Source organism: Squalius cephalus (assembly GCF_949319135.1).
Source record: "Squalius cephalus genome assembly, chromosome: 4".
Classification (NCBI taxonomy): domain Eukaryota; kingdom Metazoa; phylum Chordata; class Actinopteri; order Cypriniformes; family Leuciscidae; genus Squalius; species Squalius cephalus.
In genome coordinates, this window is record NC_137125.1 from 9,333,426 (window position 1) to 9,357,373 (window position 23,948).

General features: G+C 41.3%; 1 protein-coding gene across 1 annotated transcript in view; it reads right to left on the reverse strand.

Annotated features, from left to right (window-relative positions):
• Positions 1-897: 897 nt before the first annotated feature.
• The window catches only part of LOC307157234 (protein NLRC3-like), a 56,162-nt gene continuing 33,111 nt past the window's right edge, over positions 898-23,948 (reverse strand). The window contains exons 7-8 of the mRNA XM_079869081.1: positions 19,667-19,713; positions 898-2,164 (exon numbers count right to left, since the gene is read on the reverse strand). Coding sequence (XP_079725207.1) covers positions 1,617-2,164; positions 19,667-19,713 — 595 coding nt within the window. The 3' untranslated portion in view covers positions 898-1,616. The remainder of the gene's footprint in view (positions 2,165-19,666; positions 19,714-23,948) is intronic.

The following is a 23,948-nucleotide window of genomic DNA, read 5'->3' on the forward strand; positions in this document are numbered from 1 at the left end:
TCAATGTCTTGACTTCATGCTGACCGAGTTTGGAGCCGATTGGATGAATTCCCTAGGAGGAGTACATCAAAATCCACAGCATGCGTTTCCAAACAACCCATAATAGCCGACTTCCTGTTGGGCTGGCGTAAAAAGTAAAAGTACGAAAGTTGTTCGGCCCGATGAGATCTATATGTGTACTGAGTTTCCTATGTGTGTGTGTTTGTGTGTCTGTTTCTGTGTGTGTGTGTGTGTCTGTGTGTGTGTGTGTGTGTGTGTGGAGATCAGACATCAGAAGAGACGTGACCATGTGTGTGTGTGTGTGTGTGTGTGTGTGTGTGTGTGTGTGTGTGTGTGTGTGTGTGTGTGTGAAATTAGGTAGAAAGTAAGGTAGAACAGTTAGCCTATGTGTATTAGCATGTAGATACAATGGGTTATCCCACCGGTCACTATTGTTGCCGTTGACATGTTTGTGAGTTCTATGACCACATTAAAAAAGGTTGAGTAATTGCAAATGCATATATCAATACTAGACACCTTAAACATGATGTGTACCAAAAATCTATGTCCTATCTTTATGTTAACATACTTTACCACTTTTCTTTGGGAGCTTTCTTGCTGCCATCCTCTTCTCTTGGCGCAAACAGGAAGTAAACAGCTCTGGTCATGAGACAATTTACAGTAAACATGCGACACTGCACATATTTCATTGAGACCCTTTATTATTTCAATATCTGCTGGAAATGCATTGATAGATCATTCAGTAACATTATTATAGCCTTAGAAATGAAAAAAAAAAAATTACGGTCACTATTGTGACCTGTGGGATTAAATTAATATGCAAATAGCTACAAATGTTGTTAACAAGTTAAATATAGAGTATGAATATATAAAGAAAAGTTTATTTTATGTGTCATTGTGGGATTGGCAATATGACCAAAATCATACTTCAAGATAAGACATTTCATCAATAACAGCAGGTCTGTAATTCAGTTCTGTTCAGGAGGAGGTTTATTTAGAGTAAACTGGATTATATTACAGTAATTGATCGAGTGTTTACAGTATGTACAGTTTCTATAGAGAATCATGAGATCCTTCATTCACACAGGAATTGATCAACAAACTGTGATATTGATTCATTCTCTTGAATATGTGTCTTATTTTCACAACAATAGAGAGACAAAATAAAAGAGAGAGAAAACAAAGATAATAATAAAAAGATAAAGATCAATCCAAAAAAAAAACCCACTAACAGGTTTAGTACAGTACACAATATATTACAGCAGAAGCGTCTTTAATAATACAGTCATAACCCAAAGCAGAGGAATCATGTGTTGAACAGATCCGAGAAGTTGAGATAAAACATCTCTGAATGTCTTAAACTGAGTTTAGAGTTGAAAGTCTAGTTTTGCTCGTATCATCCAGACATGTTTCAGTGAGTCTCATTGTGTCTTATATTTCCTCTCTCTTCTCTGTGTATAATTGTCTGTTTCTCTTTATTTCACTGACAGAAGTTCAGCTGTGTTATTAATGTAATGAAGAGACAATAAGAGACTCTAGAACATCTCACTGTCACTGATTTATCATGCAGCTCAAAGCATTATTGGTAGAGTCTCTCATCAGTCTATTCTCATTCATCAACACAGTTTCACTGATGATCCAGGCCAAACCCCAAACCCAGGATAGAGTGTGTGTGTGAATGTGGTCTGGACTGTGTGTATGAGGCTCAGTGTGTCAGAGACGCTGTAGAAGGACAGAGTTCCTGCACTGTGATCCACACACACTCCTGTTCTACTGTGATCCACATACACTCCTGTTCTCCTGCTGATGATGGGCTCTACAGGGAGTTCAGTCTCTATGTTATTGTGTATGAATGTGTAACTGAAGGAAGAGCAGAACAAACTCCAGGACTGATCATTAGATCCAAACAAACACTCATTACCCGATCCCTTCCTGCTGATGCTCTTATATGACACTGATATAAACACACTCCCACTCCACTCAATCTCCCAGTAACAGCGTCCACACACACTCTCTCTACACAACACCTGAGGACACACATCAAATCTGTCTGGATGATCAGGATACGACTGGACTGTGTCAGAGACAGTAATCACTGTGTTCTCCTCAGACAGACGGAGGTGTGTATTCACTGTGTTCGGATCCAGAGTGAACTGATGAGAATCTGATGGAGAGAAAACACACATCAGTGAATTACAGAAACTTTCTATCTTGAGTCTTCATTTCAGATCTGACTAGTTCATTTAGGATTGTAAGCAACCAATGATAATAAAGCACTAAAGAAATATCATTCTGTAACAGTTTTTGTCCTGAATAAGGTTCTGACTGAAATCGCCATGGTTACCAAAGAGAAAAGATAGGATTCTTATGTTCAAATATTTCTGTAATCAGGAATTATGAAACTGTCTGATCTTTTACTGTTTTTTTAATTGCTTTGCCACAATTTTCACAAGCAAGCATTACATTTTCAAAACTCTTCGTACTAATATCACAACAGATCATCAGAAGTGTGAGTGTGTGTGTGTGTGTGTGTGTGTGTGTGTGAGTGAATGTGTGACTGTGTGTGTGTGTGTGTGTGTGTGTGTGTGTGTGTGTGTGTGTGTGAGAGAGAGAGAGAGAGAGTGGTAACCCTTCCTTTTACAGTCCCCTAATTACTAGGTATTTACCTGGTAAATATATGGTAAGTTATAGTTGGTTATTGATAATTACCACAGGTAACAAGTATGTAAATGCAGAGAAACTACAATCTATTTACCTGGTAAGCATATGGTAAATTATAGTATTTTAGTGTGTAATTACTTAAGGTGATTAGTATGCAATTACAGAGAAACTACCAGGGGAAAAAAACACCATTAAATATCAACTCAACAAAGTACTGTGTACTTGTTACCTGTTTAGGTTGGTAATAACTCAGATTTAATTGTGTACTTCCTCAGAATGTAGGCAGACAATTTTTAGAAACACCTCCAGTATTACCCATCAATTCAAGTTAGATGTGTAGGCCTAGTTATCCTAGGGTTATGTTGGTAACAGTCCATGTTTATTTATTACTTTCTTGAAATTAAGACGTTAGTTTCCAATAAATTACCTTGTCTTACATAGTTGTTGTTCATTGCTACACCCATTTATAGAGGGTTTATCAAATAATTTACCTTACACTTACCTGGTAACTACCCCGCAGGAACAGTTTTCCCTAATGTCATGGCACATCTTAAATACTGGGTATGTTCTTGCAGATGTTTTTACAATTTACTCAGTAAGTAAAGTGCAACTGTACTGTAAAATGAAGCCTTGTATATTTCCATGGAATTACTGGGATCTTACCCTATAACCTGATCATTCCCTTTTCCATAGTCACATTTTTTTTACCTAGTATGTCCTGCAACGTTACCAAGGAAAACATGACAATTTACTCAGTAAGTAAAGTGCAACTGTACTGTAAAATGAAGCCTTGTTTATTTCCATGGTATTACCGGAATTGTACCATATAACCTGATCATTCCCCTAGGAAAACATGACAATTTACTCGGTAAGTAAAGTGCAACTGTACTGTAAAATGAAGCCTTGTTTATTTCCATAGTATTACCGGAATTGTACCATATAACCTGATCATTCCCTTTTCCATATAGTCACAATTTTTTACCTCGTATGTCCTGCAACGTTACCAAGGAAAACATGACAATTTACTCAGTAAGTAAAGTGCAACTGTACTGTAAAAGGAAGCCTTGATTATTTCTATTGTATTACCAGACTCTTACCACATCCTTTGCTACTGCTTAAACATTTTTGAAATCACAAACTTTTACCATGTGTGTTCTTTTTTTTTTTTTTTTATAATTTATATTTTATTGTCTTTTTCACAATGAGAATTTTACAGAAAAAAAACAAGGCAAACACAGCCAATTTTTTAAATCAGTCCCAACAGGTTTTCCTTGTATGCCCCTCTTGATAAGACATTTGTTTTTGAACATAAAAAAAAAAAAAAAAAAAAAACATTTGTAGCTTAGAACCGGGGTGTGGTATGTATTTCTCTTAGCGACAATCCTTGTATAGTAAATTTGTTTTTCTCATCCTTCTACTCGGTACATTAAAAAGGTATTCATAAACATTCAGACCTTACTACAAACTCTAAACAAAATCCATTCTATGTTGCCTGATATATTTAAGCCATCCTCTCCAAATACTTTTAAAATGATCAGCTTCCAATCTAATGGACGCAGTTAGCTTTTCCATATTGTAAATGGTTAACATTACATCAAACCATTCTTCCACTTTAGGCACCAAATCACTTCGCCACCTTCTGGTTATTGCTTTCCTACTAGCCAACAACATTATTCGTAGCAATTTATAATCATCCCTTCTTTTTAAGTTAAGACCCTCAACTATCCCAAGATACATAATTTCAAAGCTGGTTGGTATTTTCATTTCTATCACCTCTTCAATCACCACTTTTATTTGTGTCCAATATTGAGTTATAAGGGAGCATCCCCAAAAGATATGGAAGTGATTTGCTTTAGTTTCACCACACGATCTCCAACATTTGGTATCTCCATGTTTTCTCTGTGCAGGGGTCGCAAAAAACCTTATTATATTCTTCCATCCATATTCCCTCCAAACTGAAGAATTTGTGGTTTTCCACTGGTATTCATTTATTTCCCCCCAATCCTCCCCTGACAACACTATGTTCGCCTCCCTCTCCCATCTCTCTTTAACATATACTGTGTTGTCTGCTTTCAAGTCCTCCAGAATTTTATACAATTTAGAAATGACTTTCCGTTCTGTCTGTGACCTATATGCTTCCATCATTATTTTTATGATCCCTGGCCATGTTGAACCTAGTTTAACTCTTTTAATTTCTTCCCCCAAATAATGACGTAGCTGTAGATATCTATGAAAATCTTGATTCTGGAGGCCATAGATCTCCTTTATTTTCTGGAAACTCATTACAGTTTGATTTTTAATAACCTCCCAATACATTTTTGGGCCATTATTCCTCAATTTAAACCTTCCATCCAATTTGTTGGGTGTGAAATCTATATCGTGTGCGATCCACCTCAAAAACCTACAATGACCCGTTAACTTGTATTTCTTCACAATGTCAGACCAAATTTTAACAGAAAGCTCCAACCATGGATTTATTTTAAGTTTCAGATGGGACCTCAGTTTTTCATCACATAAAATAGCTTTTATCGGTGGCCCCTCTATTAGTCTTTCCTCAATGTCCTTCCATTTTGCAGAATATTCTGAATCCCACAGGTTAATTAAGACCCTCAACTGCGCGGCCTGAAAGTAACTTTTTAGACAGGGTAACGCTAGACCCCCGCTCCCCTTAGGTAATTGTAATGTTCTATATTTTATTCTTGTCTTAGCACCCTGCCATAAATATCTAGATATAATTTTGTCCCACTCTTTAAATTCTTTTCCCGTTATCTCAATTGGAAGATTTTGAAATAGGTAAAGCAGCCGGGGTAAAACGTTCATTCTAATCACTTCAACTCTTGATACCAAACTCAAGTACGGTATTAAATTCCATCTTCCCAAGTCCGTTTTAATCTTTGATATTATTTGGTCATAGTTTGAGGTTTTCAATTTTCCAAGTTCTTTCGGTAAATTAATACCCAAATACTTCATAGACGTCATATTCCAATTAACATTAAAACTCTGTCTTATAACTTGATTTGGTTCATAGTTGAAGGTTATGACTTGAGTTTTTTGGACATTAACTTTGTACCCCGACAGCCTACCAAAATCCTTAAAAGTATCCATCAGTACAGGCAATGACAGATCGGGATTCTCCAGATAAATCAGGACATCGTCCGCAAACAAAGCTATTTTCTGTTCTAACCCTGCCATTACAATACCTTTGATGCTCTTATTTTGTTTTATCCACTGGCTTAGAGGCTCCAGAAAAACGGCAAATAGCAAGGGGCTTACCGAACATCCCTGACGGCAGCCCCTTTCTAATTTAACGATGTTAGATAAACTACCGTTAACCTTGATCCTTGCTATAGGGTCTGTGTACAGAGTCCGAATGGTCTCAATGCACCTTTCATGAAAGTTAAACCTCTTCATTACTCGGAATAAGAAATCCCACCTTACGGAATCAAATGCTTTTTCTGCATCCATCCCCATTATTAATGCTTCTAGTTTATTATCACTAATATGTTGCATAATATGCAACGTTCTACGAATATTGTCATGGGTTTGTCTCTTTTTTATGAATCCAGTTTGATCTAAACTAATAATGTCAGGTAAAAAATTTTCAATGCGCCTGGCCAGAATTGCTGTGAATAATCTATAATCTATATTGAGCACACTTATTGGCCTATAGTTTGAACAATTGCTTTTATCTTTGCCCTCCTTAGCAATTACGGATATGATTGCTTCCCTCCAAGAAATAGGAATAGCCCCTCCTTTCAATATCCAATTAAAAGTCTTGTGTAATAGTGGAATCAAAGTTTTTCTAAAAGCTTTGTACCATTCTGAAATATATCCGTCTGCACCTGGGCTTTTATTATTTTTGAGTTTAGAAATTGCTAAATTTATTTCTTCTGCTGTTATTTCTGACACCAATGAGTTATTTTGCTCTTCTGTTATTTGTGGCAAATTTAAACTATTTAGAAATTCATCAATCTGGGATTCATTATTATCATGAATCTGGGAGTACAACCTGTTATAATAAAATTCAAAACTCCTATGAATTTCTTCTGTCTTGTGCACCACATGATTTGTCTGTGGATCCTTAATTTTGTAAACATGTCTTCCCATCTCCTGTTTTTTAAGCCTATATGCCAGTAATTTTGCAGATCTACTCCCAGCTTCATAATATCTTTGTTTTGTATATATCATTTTCTTCTGAATTTCTTGTGACAAAATCTCATTTATCTCCGCTCTTTTCATTTTAATTTCAGCCATAATTTTGCTGTCTACTGTGTTTTTATGTTCTTTTTCCAACCTTTCCAAATCACTTTGTAGAATTTTGAGCCTTTCTTGTTTCTTTTTCTTCCTAAATGCAGATCTTGCTATCAATTTCCCTCTCATAACTTCTTTGCACGCATCCCACAATATTGATGGAGAAACCTCCCCATTGTCATTTTGTTCCACATATTCACAAATCTCCTTTTCAATTTCCTCCTTCATTTGTCCATTAAGCAGGCTTGAGTTCAGCCTCCATACTGTTTTTTTCTTTTCTGTCCCCAAAGTTATATTTAAATATATTGGACAGTGATCAGACAAGTCCATCACTCCTATATCACAGCTTTCTATTCTGTACCTATCTCTTCCATAAATAAAAAAATAGTCAGTCCTTGAGTACACCGAATGTGGTGCCGAAAAGTAGGTATAATCTCTCTTAGCTGGGTTTAGTTCTCTCCAAATATCCAAAATTCCCAGATATGTTATTATCTTCTTATTTTTTTTGCCTATAGCATTTTTCTGCTGTGTTCTTCCTGATGAGTCTAGCTGTGCATTAAGTCTCTGATTGAGATCCCCTCCTCCAATTAGCATCCCCTCTCCCTCTGTTGTCAACAGATCAAACACATGTTTAAAAAATACCCAATCTGATCCTGGAGGGGCATATATGTTCATTAAGGATACTAATTCCCCTTCCAATCTGCCTACCACCAAAACGTATCTGCCCTCTTTATCTTTAATTATCTTCAACATTTCAAAACTAATTCTACTTGATATCAGGATTGATACCCCTCTTCTCCGGCCCGACTTATAAGATGATGAAAACTCCTGATTATAACCCCCTCTCTTCAACTTTTCATGCTCTTTATCCGTCAAGTGGGTCTCCTGTAAAAAGAGTATCCCAACTTCTTCTTTCTTCATTTTACTAATTACCTTGCTTCTTTTAACTGGGCTACCCAAACCGTTAACATTATATGAGGCTACTTTCAATTTACTATTTCGTGTTGTCATTTACCAAAACATTGTTGTTTAAACTCAATGTCTCTACCCCCTATGCTACAAACAAAAGAACCTTGTGAACAATAATTAACTCTTGAACAAAACAAAACGTTTTCCAAACCTGAGGTTTTACAGTCTTCAACCTTTCCTGAGCTCACTCCAGGCTCTGAGGGATAGCCCCTGTATGTCAGGGGGCCCTCATGACCCTTTTGGGTCCTTTTCATCAGTCAACTCTGTAAACATATTCCCCAAATACAACTTAAAGAAGTAAATTTCCCTTTGTCCACACTTGTCCTCGGCTGAAATAAAAAAAAAAGAAAGAATTGCTCACCTAGACCATACTCATTCAACGCTGAAATACACTGCAGAGAATTTATCTTATTCCCCTATAGAATGCTACCGATCACTGTAGTTTGATGGGCTTAATCTTGTACTGTCTCCGTAGATCTTCTAAAGGCTTGCAGTTTCTCCTTGTATCCCAAAGAAGAAGTCTCCGCCTGGTCCTCCTGTCTGCCTGCACCCCTGCTGGAGCGCCACATCCGACGTTGAATCTTCTCCAGTGGATCTACAGCTGTTTTAACAATACGCACCGGAAATCCTCTTTCCACCATGTCTCTAGTCGCCTCTGCTGCTGAGTTATAGAGGCATGTGTCTCCCTCATAGAAAACACGAAACTTTGCGGGAAACGGTGTCTGAAATCTGATTCTGTTCTCTCTCAGTACTCTCTTAGCTTCGGCATATTCCTTTCTCTTTTTCATCACTTCCGGTGCGTAATCGTGATCAACATACACACGTTTCCCTTCAAAGAGGAACCCTTTTTTCTCCCATACCTTCTTGATAATGTCCTCTTTACATTTGTAGCTTAAGAATTTCGCTACAATGGATCTTGGTGGTGCATCATCAGATGGGCGGGGTCCCAGCGATCGGTGGGCTCGCTCCAGGCTGAGCTGGTACGCTGGTGGTAACTCAAGCTTTTCTCTGAGTAAAGCTTCCACAAAAGCCCCCACTGATTCTGCATCCTTTTCGACCCCCTCTTTGATCCCATGTAAACGAATGTTGTCTCTTCTGGCCCTTCCTTCTTGATCGATTTGTTTTTCCTCAAGCTTTCTGTGGAGTTTTATGAGCTCACATGTGACTTCCTCGATGCTCAGAACTCTCTCCTCCGTGTCCCCAAGTCGTCTTTCAGCTTCATCAATCCTGTCATTTGTCTTTCTAAGATCTTCTCTGATGCCGTTTAGACCTTCTGCTGTCTCACGTCTAAACTCCCTTATCTCCCGCAGGACTGCCTCTAAATCCGACATTTTTTCTTGTACTTGCGTTGTTCCGGATGGTAGCTCCGCCGCTAACTCCAATGCTAACTCCACTTGCTCTCCGTCTTTGTTCCCGCGTTGTTCAGCGTTTCCAGCCTTCCTTCTGGTTTTCCTTCTTGACATATCACCCGCCCCCCGATATTGTCGTCTTTAAATCATTTATGTTACTCAGGCTTTAGGTTTACGGGGCAAATTCTGAACTTTTAACGGGGAGCTGCTTCGCTATGATATCGCCATGTTCGACCCGGAACCGGAAAACCACCATGTGTGTTCTGCAACTTAACTAAAACATTCCAGCCTGGTCTCATTAATAAGTAGTATTAATACGTAATTTTCAAAGATAGAAAACTACATAGGCTACAATTATGAAGAAAAACAACAAGTGTAATCACAATAATTTATTTATTGCGACGAACAGCCGAGAGCCAATGAGCGTTTGATATCACTGCCGTAAAACATGTCGCAACGCTTCTTGAGGGCGCAATTTTTGAATTTGAATTCATCACTGTCGCTACTCGATCCGTACCGGAAACACGATCTGTACTGCGCATGTGCGAGAACGAAGTTTTTCTGCCACTTCCTGTCATCGTCAATGTTTTTACGACAACGTCATTGTCACTACTCAATCCAAGTCACGATTTGTACTGTACTGTCCTGCATGTGCGAAAAAAACATGGATTCTTTTGCATTTTATGTGAAAGTTCAAGAATTTCTCTTAAAAGGAGAAATGCCTGACAATCAAGAAGAGCGTTGGAAAGTGAAACGGTCGTCTGCGAATTTTATCATCAAAGGTAACTATGACAAGGCTTAGACTAATAAGACTATATATCGTAATACAAAACTGCAACAATACGTATCGTGGATAGTGACAATATGTATCGTGGATAGTTCACCCAAAATAAAAATTACCGTGTGAGGAAAATGTTTTATGTTTTCAGAGTTTTTGTGTAACTTAAGTACTACATTAAACTACTATATAATGTTGATTATAATGTATAATAATGCAATGGGGAATATTTGTGGGTCCTGATAATGCCAAACGTCTTATGTTACCAGAATGTTAAAAATATTCGTCTAAAATAATTCAGTATTTTCAGCTTCAGAATCATGAATATTTTTATTCTGGTGGCACCATTGTCCTTGGGTTACAAGCACCAAGTCCAAGCCTATTCATTTAAACCCACAATGTAATATCAAAGTTAGGATTTTAATCAACAGTGCATTTTGTGTTAACCTTTTATAATATTTCTTGGGAGTATCGCAATAATATCGTATCGTGAGTTCAGTATCGTGATATGTATCAAATCGTGAAATGAGGGTATCGTTACACCCAGCTTTTATAAACATGCCTTAGAAAAATAAACATTACTGGTGTGTATCTTGAGACAAAAAATGGCACTGGCATATTTTAAGATGTATCAGTCACGGTGTTGCTTTCAGTTAAAACAACTCAAATATGCATTTTACTCTCTGGGCCTTGTCTGTGTGAAACCGGGGGTATAAGAACCGGAAGATCGTATAATGAAAAATAGAAGAGAACTGACTGACTGGTACAACCTCATGTGCTAAATGGACAAATTTGTTTAAAATATCAAGTTATTTTAACTGTATTTGTTCAGCTCCCATATCTGGGTATTAATACGTGACTTTAATGTAGTTAAACCTGTCAGATATCAGATAGTAATATGATATTTTTCTATTTACTTTGAACTTCAACTCTTTCAGACGTTTTCTTTTTTCCTTAGAGATGGAGGGAGGAGGGATGGAGGAGAGAGGGAGGGAGGAGGGATGGAGGAGAGAGGGAGGGAGGAGGGATATAGGAGGGATATAGGAGAGAGGGAGGGAGGGGAGGAGGAAGGAAGAAGGGAGGGATGGATGGATGGATATAGATATAGGGAGAGATAGATGGAGTGATAGATAGATAGTGATAGATAGATGGAGGGAGAGATAGATGGAGTGATAGATAGATGGAGGGAGAGATAGATGGAGGGGTAGATAGATGGAGGGGTAGATAGATGGATTGATAGATGGAGGGAGAGATAGATGGAGAGATAGATAGATGGAGGGATGGATGATAGATGGATGGAGGTAGGTATACTATGGATGAATTCATTTATTAATAAATAAATAAATAATTTTATCCTGTGTGTTTCTGTGTTTTCTTGAGTGCAGACATTTGTTAAAGTATGCTGAAATAAGTAGAACAAACCTTTACCAAATGAAATATTACATGTAGTAATATTGTAAATATTACAATATATTACAATATTACTTCTGCAGAGGCTGATCGCACACTACAACCATCATAATGCCCACACTTAATGCACATCTGTATTTCCCATACGTAAACTATTTCTCCATTTATTTAATTGAATCAATTTAATGTAACCTTGTATGTATGTATATATATATATATATATATATATATATATATATATATATATATATATATATATATATGATTTTTCCTAATTTTTTAAATTAAGGCATTAAGTTCAATTTCCAAAATATGATTTTTTATTCCTCTTTTTAGTCAACTTTAGCATGGGTGTATTCACTTATGCATTGCACTGTATATATATATGTGTGTGTGTGTGTGTGTTTGTGTGTGTGTGTGTGTGTGTGTGTGTGTGTGTGTGTTAAGATAATCACTAGTAAATAACTATTTCCGATACGGATCGTTTTTTTTTTTTTTTAGATGTAAAATTTACAACAATAACTGGCTTATGCAGAATTGACAAAAATATGAGTGTTAACAGGAAACGGAGCACGTAGAATAACACACAACTTTAGGGAGAAGAAAATAAATTACAGTTAAAATAAAATAAATAAACAATAAATAAAATGACAAAGGATAAATAAAAGTAATAAAAGTCAGTTAAGGGGCTTCAGTTACGATACGGATCGTGTAGTGTCGAGCAACAACTGCCGTAAATGGTTTCGACATCAGACAGGAAGGAGTCGCGTTCTCGCACATGCGCAGAACAGATCGTGTTTCCGGTACGGATCGAGTAGCGACAATCACGAGCGAGCGCGGGATTTGACAGTTACGGACTGCGCTGCTGTGATAGCCTGTGAAATGGAGATGAAGATCACTCACTGGATAAAGGGCTGAATTTGGATCTCTTTCTTGCAAACGTATGGATTCTAAAGATTTGGATTATATCAAGTATAATAAAATTGATGTCTTTTGCGAATTTATGTTGGGTTTTGGTGTATTATTGTCCTATTGGAGAAAACACATTTTGTGTCTCACTGCAAATAAACTAAATATTAAAATGGTTAAACGATTAAATAAGGTATTTTTAAGGTTCTCTTACGAGAGTTCTCTCGTACTGCGTTGAAAACGCTACGGGAAAAGTCTCTTTTCACGAAACACATATGAAAAATTAAAGGATAATTTTTGCTTCAATGTAAAACGCGTTGCGGCAGCAGCAGACAGCTGAAGCAAGACGGCTTGTCTGCTCATTGGCTGCTCTGCGGCAACTGCATAAGCCTATCGAGCGCAGGCTGATGCAACATCAGACCAATGAGGGCGCTTCGCGCCCTCCTCGCCACTTCCCGCCGAGACGGGCGTGGCTTACCTCTATAAAAGGAGCTCGAGAAGGCTGATTCACTTGATTTTAATCTCTTCAGCGAAGCGCACGCATAGCTGGATCACGAGGAAGCACGCGTCGTCTGATGCAAGCACTTCAGCGGGACGAGCCCTTGAAGCCGCTGGCCAACGCCGCCTTCTACCGCCGTACCTGCTGCGCTTTCCGACGCCATATCCTTTACATTCTTGTTCTTGTGTTTGTGTGTGTGTGTGTGTGTTCGCTTTGCAACACACACCCCTAAAAGAGCTGCGTCTTTTTCAAGATGCCTTCTCATGCAGCGCTCGCGCTCGCTGACGGCGAACGCCTTCACTCCGAGCCAATTGCCTACGGTGACTCTGAGGACTCACCGGGCATCCTTCCGAGGCTGCCCTTCCTGGAAGCGGAGGGCGGGATTAGTTTTTCTTTACGTTACAAGAAAAGCTACCCTGCCTCTGCACGCGTCATTCACCGGCGAAGGAGAAAAGAGTGTTCTTAGTCCCACCGTTGGTCGGTCTGACCTCTTTTCTCTCACATTTCTCAGTTCCCTGTTCGGCGACTGGAAATATTATTGCAGCAAGTGAGTCTGTTACACGCTTGCCTGCCAGCAAACGCCGAAGAATACATGTTGACGCCGCTTTCAAAGCCTGTATCCCCCTGTGGCTCAGTGGTGGAATTATAGGTTCTCCACGCGGGAGACCGGGGTTCGGATCCCGGTCTAGCGGCATATATATTCATGCCGCCAATGCTTTGCTCTGTAAGTCCCCTGAAGGCAACTGCAGACGTGTTTTTTGCTGGCCACGAGCACGTGGTACATGCCTGCAAGCAAACGCCAGTGTGGATAATACTCGCGCTGACTTTGTCTATGTATCTGCACTGTGGTCCAGTGGTAGATTCTTAGACTTGCGCGCGGGTGATCGGAGGTTCGAACCCCAGGCCGGCCGGCAGAAAATATTTATGCCGCCGAATGCAAATCACTCTGTTTGTTCCCCGAGAGGCAACTGCAGACGTGTTTTTTGCTGCCCACAAGCACGTGGTACATGCCTGCAAGCAAACGCCAGTGCGGATAATACTCGCGCTGACTTTGTTAATGTATCTTCACTGTGGTCCAGTGGTAGATTCTTAGACTTGCGCGCGGGGGATCGGAGGTTCGATCCCCAGGCCGGCCGGCAGAAAATATTTATGCCGCTGAATGCAAATCACTCTGTTTGTTCCCCGAGAGGCAACTGCAGACGTGTTTTTTTTGCTGCCCACGAGCACGGCCGATGATGCTATATGTGTAGAGAAGATGCCCACTGCTAGTGCCCATCCCTACACACTAGCACAGCCCTTCACACAGGGCCCGCGCTCATATATTCGACTCGGGTCGATCACGCACGCAACATAGTGAACGTGCCCACTGCCTAGTGCCCACAAACACTATGTTCTGCATGCCTTGTGGTTTCTGTAAAGACGAAACCTGTGTGCATTCACTCTGCTCAGACAGACAGTGCACTCATTGCAGTAACTGTGCCCGCTCTCCCGCGCCCACACTTACTCACGGTATTTCTGGTGTCCCGGCCACGGCCGATGGTGCTATAAATGTAGTGTCGATGCCCACTTCTCAGTGCCCATCCCTACACACAAGCACAGCCCTGCACTTAGGGCTCGCGCAAATAAAATCGACTCAGGTCGATTGCGCTCCCCACATAGTAAAAGTGCCCACTACTCAGTGCCCACGAACACTATGTCTATCAGATCACAGGCTCTCTGTAAAAACGAGACATGTGAGCGCGCGCGCTGCTTACACAAGCAGCGCGCCCCAAGCAGTAAATGTGCCCGCTCACAGCCCACATCTACTCGCACATATGAGTCCCACGGGACTCGCGCAGCCCCCCCTCACTCAGCCAAACACTGTTGTAAGGTCGAGGGCGAGCGCTCCGCCCGCTGTATTAAGCGCGCCCCCCGCCTCAAATGCCGCAGGCATAACGCCTATGTTTGTGAGCCCCATAGCACCTCTGTCGCACGGCGAACAGAGCGCGCTCTGTATCCGGCCCTTAGCCAACCATGCAGATGCATGGGCAGCGCTTCCAGGGGTTTCGGACTGGGTCTTAGGCATTATAAAGAGAGGCTTCTCGCTACAGTTTTGTCGACGCCCTCCGCGCTTCACAGCGCGCGTCGAAACTTCGGTTCCGCTGAATGTAGCACACCTACTTCGCGCCGAAATATCAAAACTGATAAGCAAAGGGGCGATAGAGCTTGTTCCCCGAGTTCAAAGCGAACAGGGGATATACAGCAGATACTTTCTAGTCCCCAAAAAGGACGGCGGTATCAGACCCATTCTGGATCTAAGACGACTGAACAGAGTATTAGTGAAACGCCGTTTCAAAATGCTCACAACCAGCAAAATTCTCGCGCATGTTCGCCGAGAAGACTGGTTCATGTCGATAGATCTGAAGGACGCGTATTTTCAAATACAGATAGCGTCACATCACAGGCGATTCTTGATTCGCCTTCGAGGGTCAGACATACCAGTATACAGTCCTGCCTTTCGGCTTGTCCCTGGCACCTCGTACATTTACGAAATGCATGGACGCAGCGCTCGCTCCTCTCAGACTCAGAGGCATGCGAGTGCTGAACTATTTGGACGACTGGTTGATCCTAGCCCAATCACGATCTCAGCTCATAGAGCACAGAGCCATTTTACTCGATCACCTCGAGAATCTTGGTATCACGGTCAATTGGGCGAAGAGTTCACTGAACCCCAGCCAAACGATTCCGTTTCTGGGTATAGTTCTGGACTCACAGTCTATGACAGCGCGGCTGTCGCCACAGCGCGTGCTGAACATTCAGCGCGCGGCGATGTCTTTCCGCCGCGGCGCTTTCACCCCGCTCAGAAAATTTCAAAGGATGCTGGGTCTCATGGCCTCAGCATCGTCAGTTCTCCGGCTGGGCTTGCTCCGCATGCGCCCGCTGCAGTTCTGGTTGAAAGCGCGGGTTCCGCGCAGAGCGTGGGTGTCCGGTTATTTACGCCTCAAGGTCGATCAGGACTGTGTCACAGCCCTGGTGCCTTGGATGGCGAACGACTGGTACCAATCAGGTGTAAGCCTGGGGACTTCCTCAAGGGTGAGGATGGTGTCTACGGACGCATCCACCTCGGGATGGGGAGCGCTGCTCGAGGGCAGACCGTCCTTCGGCCTATGGTCGGAACGGGAAAAGCTCCAACACATAAACTGCCTAGAAATGCTGGCAGTGCACAACGCGCTGACGCGTTTTTGTCCCCACATCAAGGACCAACACGTCATAGTCCGTTCGGACAACATGGCAGTGGTGTCCTACATAAATCGCCAGGGCGGTCTGAATTCCATACCCCTGTACAGGCTGGCGAAACGCCTCCTGCTATGGGCTCAGCACAACCTGCGCTCGCTGAGAGCAGTACATGTGCCCGGGCTGCTGAATGTGGGCCCGGACAGACTGTCCAGGAACAACGTTCCTATGGGCGAATGGTCTCTACACCCACAAACAGTCCGGCTGTTGTGGGAGAGATTCGGCAAAGCGGAGGTGGACCTATTCGCGTCCCGCGAAAACGCTCACTGCCCCGCATTCTTTTCAAAGAACGACAGCGCGCTGTCCCAAAAGTGGCCGCGCTGCCCGCTATACGCTTTTCCCCCCGTCTCCCTCCTGCCTCAGGTGTTGGAACGGGTCAGGAAAACGAAATGCCCAGTGCTGCTTGTAGCACCGTTCTGGAAGAACCAGGCATGGTTCCCAGTTCTGATGCAGTTAGCAGACATCGCTCCATGGCCAGTGCCGTTGAGGAGAGATCTCCTCTCGCAGGCCAGGGGCTCGATCTGGCACCCACACCCGGAACTATGGTCCCTTCATGTGTGGGCGCTCAACGGATACCCGTTGGTCTCGCAGAGGGAGTCATGAATACCATCACGGAGGCTAGAGCGCCGTCGACCAGGCGACTCTATGCTTCAAAGTGGTCGGTTTTCTCCGGCTGGTGTACAACTCGGAGCCTTTCACCCCTCGAATGTGAGGTAACGGAGGTTCTCTCCTTCCTACAAGAGCTGTTGGATAAGGGCAGATCCCCTTCCACGCTCAAAGTGTATGTGGCGGCTATTTCAGCGTTCTCCGGTTCAACGCTGGGTCAGTCACTAGGAAGGAATGATTTAGTCATCCGCTTCCTCAGGGGAGCTAGGAGACTGAATCCACCCAGACCTCCGTCAGTCCCTATGTGGGACCTTTCTACGGTCCTGGCGGCCATGAAAGGTGCCCCTTTCGAGCCTATCCAGTCAATCAGCCTCAAACATTTGTCTTTCAAAACAGTGTTTTTGATGGCTCTCGCTTCAGTGAAGCGCATAGGCGATCTGCACGCGCTCTCCGTGAGCCCGACATGCTTGGAGTTTGGTCCTAATGACTCTAAAGTCATACTCAAACCTAAGCACGGCTATGTGCCGAAATCCCTCAACACGCCTTTTCGGGCTCAGGTCATTTCCCTGGCTGCCCTGCCGGCGTCGAGTGAGGAAGGGGACTCGAGTTTTCTTTGCCCTGTTAGGGCTTTAAGAACTTATATGTCCCGCTCTGCTGCCTTTAGACAGACAGAGCAGCTCTTTGTCTCGTTCAGCGGACGTTCCAAAGGAACGGCTGTTTCGAAACAAAGTCTATCCAGATGGATAGTTGACGCCATAGCGCTGGCTTATACTGCCAAGGGCATTCAATGCCCGTTGGGAGTCAGAGCGCACTCTACGAGAGGCGTTGCCTCCTCGTGGGCTTGGTCCAGTGGGATTTCCTTACAGGATATATGTACGGCGGCAGGCTGGGCCTCTCCGTCTACATTTATCAGGTTTTATAACCTAGAGGTTCCCGCCTTACAGGCTAAGCTTTTGTCGGTGTAATCTAATTACAGGCGCAATGCGCTACCGACTATACTGGGCAGAACTGTGTAAGACCCACGTTTTCCCACATTAGTGCAGGCTCCCTACCCTGGCTATGTGATGTCATATTCGCGTCTGTGGACATGTCTATATAAGGACGGAGGAAACCCCTCCTGTCTTTAGACTCTCCCTGTGAGGTCATGTTAAGCCTGCGGACGCTACAATATAGGGAATTAAGGCTCCCCCCCCTTATTCCCTGACTCTGTGTGAGTCTATCTGGTGATTATGCACTGTATGCCTGAAATAGCTTTCGGTGATCAGTGTTCTTATCCCAGCACGCACGGCGTTTTGCAAGGGGTTCCCGTAGCGTTTTCAACGCAGTACGAGAGAACTCTCGTAAGAGAACGTACTCGGTTACTAACGTAACCTCGGTTCTCTCTAGAAGAGGGAACGAGTACTGCGTTCCCTTGCCGTGCGTTTGGTTCACTCTGGTTCGCTTCGGCGATCAAAATCAAGTGAATCAGCCTTCTCAAGCTCCTTTTATAGAGGTAAGCCACGCCCGTCTCGGCGGGAAGTGGCGAGGAGGGCGCGAAGCGCCCTCATTGGTCTGATGTTGCATCAGCCTGCGCTCGATAGGCTTATGCAGTTGCCGCAGAGCAGCCAATGAGCAGACAAGCCGTCTTGCTTCAGCTGTCTGCTGCTGCCGCAACGCGTTTTACATATATGAAAAATTAAAGGATAATTTTTGCTTCAGTGTTTCGTGAAAAGAGACTTTTCCCGTAGCGTTTTCAACGCAGTACTCGTTCCCTCTTCTAGAGAGAACCGAGGTTACGTTAGTAACCGAGTACGTTTTAAAGTGTATTCTTGTTTAACTGCATGTAGGCTAATCGTTTTTGTGCTGTTAATATGTAAACATTTTACATTTTAGTGCTGTAAATACGTCAGTATTATACGTTTCTGTGTGTATAAAACGTAAGTAAATGTACGTATGGTAGAATTACACTTTACTTAAAAATACACACGTATTCTCATGAGATCACGTTGAACATTCTCAGTAAGTAAAGTGCAACTGTACTATAAAAGGAAGCCTTTTTATTTCCATGGAATTACTGGGATTTTACCCAATAATCTGTAATCGCTACAGTTCCATGGAAATAAAAAGGCTTCCTTTTACGGTACAGTTGCACTTTACTTACTGAGTAAATTGTCATGTTTTCCTTGGTAACGTTGCAGGACATACAAGGTAAAAAAATGTGACTATGGAAAAGGGAATGATCAGGTTATATGGTATAATTCCGGTAATACCATGGAAATAAACAAGGCTTCCTTTTACAGTACAGTTGCACTTTACTTACTGAGTAAATTGTAAAAACATCTGCAAGAACATACCCAGTATTTAAGATGTGCCATGACATTAGGGAAAACTGTTCCTGCGGGGTAGTTACCAGGTAAGTGTAAGGTAAATTATTTGATAAACCCTCTATAAATGGGTGTAGCAATGAACAACAACTATGTAAGACAAGGTAATTTATTGGAAACTACCGTCTTAATTTCAAGAAAGTAATAAATAAACATGGACTGTCACCAAATAACCCTAGGATAACTACACATCTAACTTGAATTGATGGGTAATACTGGAGGTGTTTCTAAAAATTGTCTGCCTACATTCTGAGGAAGTACACAATTAAATCTGAGTTATTACCAACCTAAACAGGTAACAAGTACACAGTACTTTGTTGAGTTGATATTTAACAGTGGTGTTTTTTTCCCCTGGTAGTTTCTCTGTAATTGCATACTAATCACTAAAATATTACACACTAAAATACTATAATTTACCATATGCTTACCAGGTAAATACCTAGTAATTAGTTTGTAGTTTCTCTGCATTTACATACTTGTTACCTGTGGTAATTACCAATAACCAACTATAACTTACCATATATTTACCAGGTAAATACCTAGTAATTAGGGGACTGTAAAAGGAAGGGTTACCGAGAGAGTGTGTGTGTAGACGTACATTTGTGTAGTCCTGCTGTAATCCTGATCTCTCCTCCATGATCCACACTACAAAACACATAGTGACAGTTAATCAGTAAACACTCACACACACACTCTCTCAGACACACACACTCTCTCTCTCTCTCTCTCTCTCTCTCTCTCTCTCTCTCTCTCTCTCTCACTCACAAACACACACACACACACACACACACACTCTCTCTCTCTCTCTCTCTCTCTCTCTCTCTCACTCACAAACACACACACACACACACACACACACACACACACACACACACACACACACACACACACACACACACACACTCTCTCTCTCTTTCTCTCTCACACACACACAAACTATCTCTCTCACTCTCACACACACAGACACACACTCACACACGCACACACTCGTGAAGCAAAGAGGACACTAATGACGACGGTTACTTTTGATATGAACCAAATTTTCAGCTCTCAGATTCTGTCAATTTTATTACGAACTTCAAACAATAAACAGTGTTTTGTCTCTTGTAAATGTGACAGATCGCTGTAGCGCCTCAGTTCAAGCGGCATGTGAACCGACCATCTCTTCTTTTTTTGTTTTTCTGAATTGCTAAAACACATTTCTTGAAACCATCACTCACTTTCTCAAAACCTTAAACACAAAACCACATTTTCAAGCCACATTCAGAGAACCTCTGACTCTCCCGGCAAAATCACACAATCGCCTCAAAACCATTTTATCTGCTCAAAATCACACAATGCTCTCAGATCTTACACACATCAGTCAATATTATAAACACTACAGATCATTCATTAGACTCTACAGAGAGAAGTGGAGAACACAGAATCCAGAGCATGCAGTTACCGGAAAAAGTATATTGTAACAAAATACATTTTGCAATTACGTAAAAAAGTAAAGACAACGTACAGTAGTAAGGTGAATAAATACTGTATGCACTGCAAGTATATTAGTGTACTGGATATTGTATAGTATCAAATGTCTGTATATTAAGTGTTCTGTGAACATACAGTGACCCAACGGCAAAAGCCAAAGAGGTCAGAGTAAAAAACTGTAGATGAAAAGCATGTTCCAGTCACTCAGAAGAGTTGTGCAACTGCAGAATCACGGTCAGTGAGAGAGAGTGATACTGCTTCAGCATCATGTCTACATGTTGGGTTCAGTCTGAGGACTTTATTCACATCACAGACACTGTCATCTCTGCAGGAGAAGAGAAAAACCCTGAAGCAGATCCAGCCTTGACCACACTATACACACCTGATATTTTAATTTCTCGTCTTGAAGCGTGCATGGGTTTTCGGGGTACGGTGCTACAATGGTTCCGCTCATATTTATCTAATAGGAGTTACTCTGTCCGTATCGGGCAACAGTGTTCGTCCAAAATGAAATTGGGGTCTGGTGTCCCTCAGGGTTCTATTCTTGGCCCGGAACTATTTAATCTATATATGTTCCCCTTGGGTTCTATTCTATCTAGACATGGGGTTTCTTTCCATCTGTATGCCGATGACATTCAAATTTACTTGCCTCTGAAGCGTGATGACAAGCTTGCTTTAAAGCCATTATTGGACTGCCTGGACGAACTGAAACTCTGGCTTTCTAGTAACTTCTTGAGTCTTAATGAGAGCAAAACTGCAATTATCTTGTTTGGCCCCAATGATCGTAGTACCCATGATTTTGATCTCCAAACGTTGTTACCATATAGCACCACCTGTGTTCGGAATTTGGGGGTCTGGTTTGATAACAACCTTAAATTTGATAAGCAGATAAGTGCTGTGGTTAAGTCCTGTTTCTTTCACCTCCGTCTTTTAGCCAAGGTTAAGCCCTTCTTGTCTGCTATGCACTTTGAGATTGCCATGCATGCATTCGTAACATCCAGATTTGACTATTTTAATTATTTATTGGTGCCTCTCAGAAATGCATCATTCGTTTACAATTAGTCCAAAATGCAGCTGCACGCCTCCTCAAAGGGAACCATAAATTTGAACACATTACACCAGTTCTGATCTCACTTCACTGGCTACCGGTTAAATTTAGAATTGATTTTAAAGTTTTGTTATTTATTACAGAACCAGTCTCCACAGTACTTATCTGAATTGCTTCATCCAATCACACAGTCAAGATCACTCAGATCGGGGGACTTACTATCTGTCCCTCGAACCAGACTAAAAATTTGGGGTGATTGTGCTTTTGCAGCCTTTGGACCCAAGCTATGGAATAGCTTACCGGCTCACATCAGATCTGCCCAAACTTTGTCAATTTTTAAATCTACTTTGAAAATGCATTTCTTTTCAATACATTTTAATATATCTTGATGTGTGTGTCTTCTGTTTTCTTTGTCTTATGTTTATATTGTATATGTTATCGTATATCTTTTGGCCTTCTTAAGCACTTTGGTCAACGCCAGTTGTCTTTAAATGTGCTATACAAATAAAATTGTATTGTATTGTATTGTACCTGATCTTCCTCATCCTCTTACACACCTGCTCTTCCTCATCCTCCTCTTCCACACCTGCTCTTCCTCATCCTCCTCTTCCTCCTCCTACACACACACACACACACACACACACACACACACACTCTTCCTCCTCTTACACACCCACACTTCCTCCTCTTACACACACACTCTTCCTCCTCTCCCACTTTTATTGTTTTCATCCATTTTTGGTATCAACATTCAGTGCAACATTTTGAGTCAATTTTGGCACTCTGAACTGACTTGTATTTTGTACAGTTGGTTTAGTCACATCATTAGAAATAAGTGTGAGCAATTTTGTGTCGTTGTGTGTAAACGATGACAAATGTGTTGTAGTTGTGTTTAACTTTTGCCTGCCAGTGTTTAGCGTTTTGAAGCAAAAGTGCATCACAGTGCGAAATGTGTTTTAGTGAGTGAGAATGTGTTTAGAGTAGTTGAGTTAGCATAATTAGTTAATGAACTAATAAAATAATAAAATAAAGTTTAAATTAAGATGCTAATCATATATTTCTATATAGCATTGCTTATTCCACCACACAAAGGACTTTTTAAGGTGACAATATGTTATACATGTGAAGATTTACTGTATCTTGAAGATTTTTGTATTGTATTGTATCTTGTTATAAAGATGAAGACTGACATTTCGTTAATTAAAAAAAAAAATAAGAAGAACACCATGTTGTAAAAAATAAACAACTTAGGCTATGTTCTACATTTACATTTACATTTATTCATTTAGCTGACGCTTTTATCCAAAGCGACTTACAATTGCTATATATGTCAGAGGTCGCACGCCTCTGGAGCAACTAGGGGTTAAGTGTCTTGCTCAGGGACACATTGGTGTCTCACAGTGGATTCGAACCCAGGTCTCTCACACCAAAGGCATTTGTCTTATCCATTGCGCCACACCACCCCATAACATGTTCTGTTAGATGTGTTTTGACTAAATTTGTTTAATTATATCTCTAAGTAATGAAGATATAGCCTATTAACAAAAATAAATCTTATATATAATATATTATATAAAAAAAACGTATAGGTCTATATAAAATATATCTTAAAAACAGGCCTCACTGATTAATTTTGGCCCAGTCAGTGTAGGTTCGCCTCTGATTGGGGGCTGCTACTATTTGCTTAAGCTTTTTGAACGTAGAAGTGTGATAAAGGCGTGATAGGCTATCAATTTTATGTGGATAAAGGCATATTTTGAACATGACTACACATGTCCTTATAAGGCCAAGAAAATATGTCGTCTTAACGACATATCTCGTTATTACGAGAAAAATATGTAATTTTAACGGCATAACATCTTGTTATTACGATAAAAGATGTTGTTAAAACGACATAACATCTCGTTATTACGACATAATTGAGTGGAAAAAATATGTATGTGGCAGCAATGCGTCACCGTACTACATGACATTGATCTACCACAATTAACATAAAGTGAATCTGAACAAATGAGTCAGCGAATAATACTTGAGGAGCTATGTGCAGCATTAAACATTAAAAACAGCAAAGAAGGGGAAATCATCCTATTAGGACTGTAGTTGCGATCGTACCACAAAAAAAAAACACTTGAGGGAATTTGAAGTCATCTCCAACGTGTAATGGTGCAAGAAATCAGGTCTGCCATGGCATTCGATTAACACTTTATTTTCTGCAGAGTAGAATTACTTACAAACACTGCTGCTTGCATTGCTGATGTAAACTGAGCTCGTACGTATGCAAGCAATATCAAACATGATGCTAATAGCTGGACATGACAAAATCCATCACGAACATCCACACATGCACACATTTTCTTAT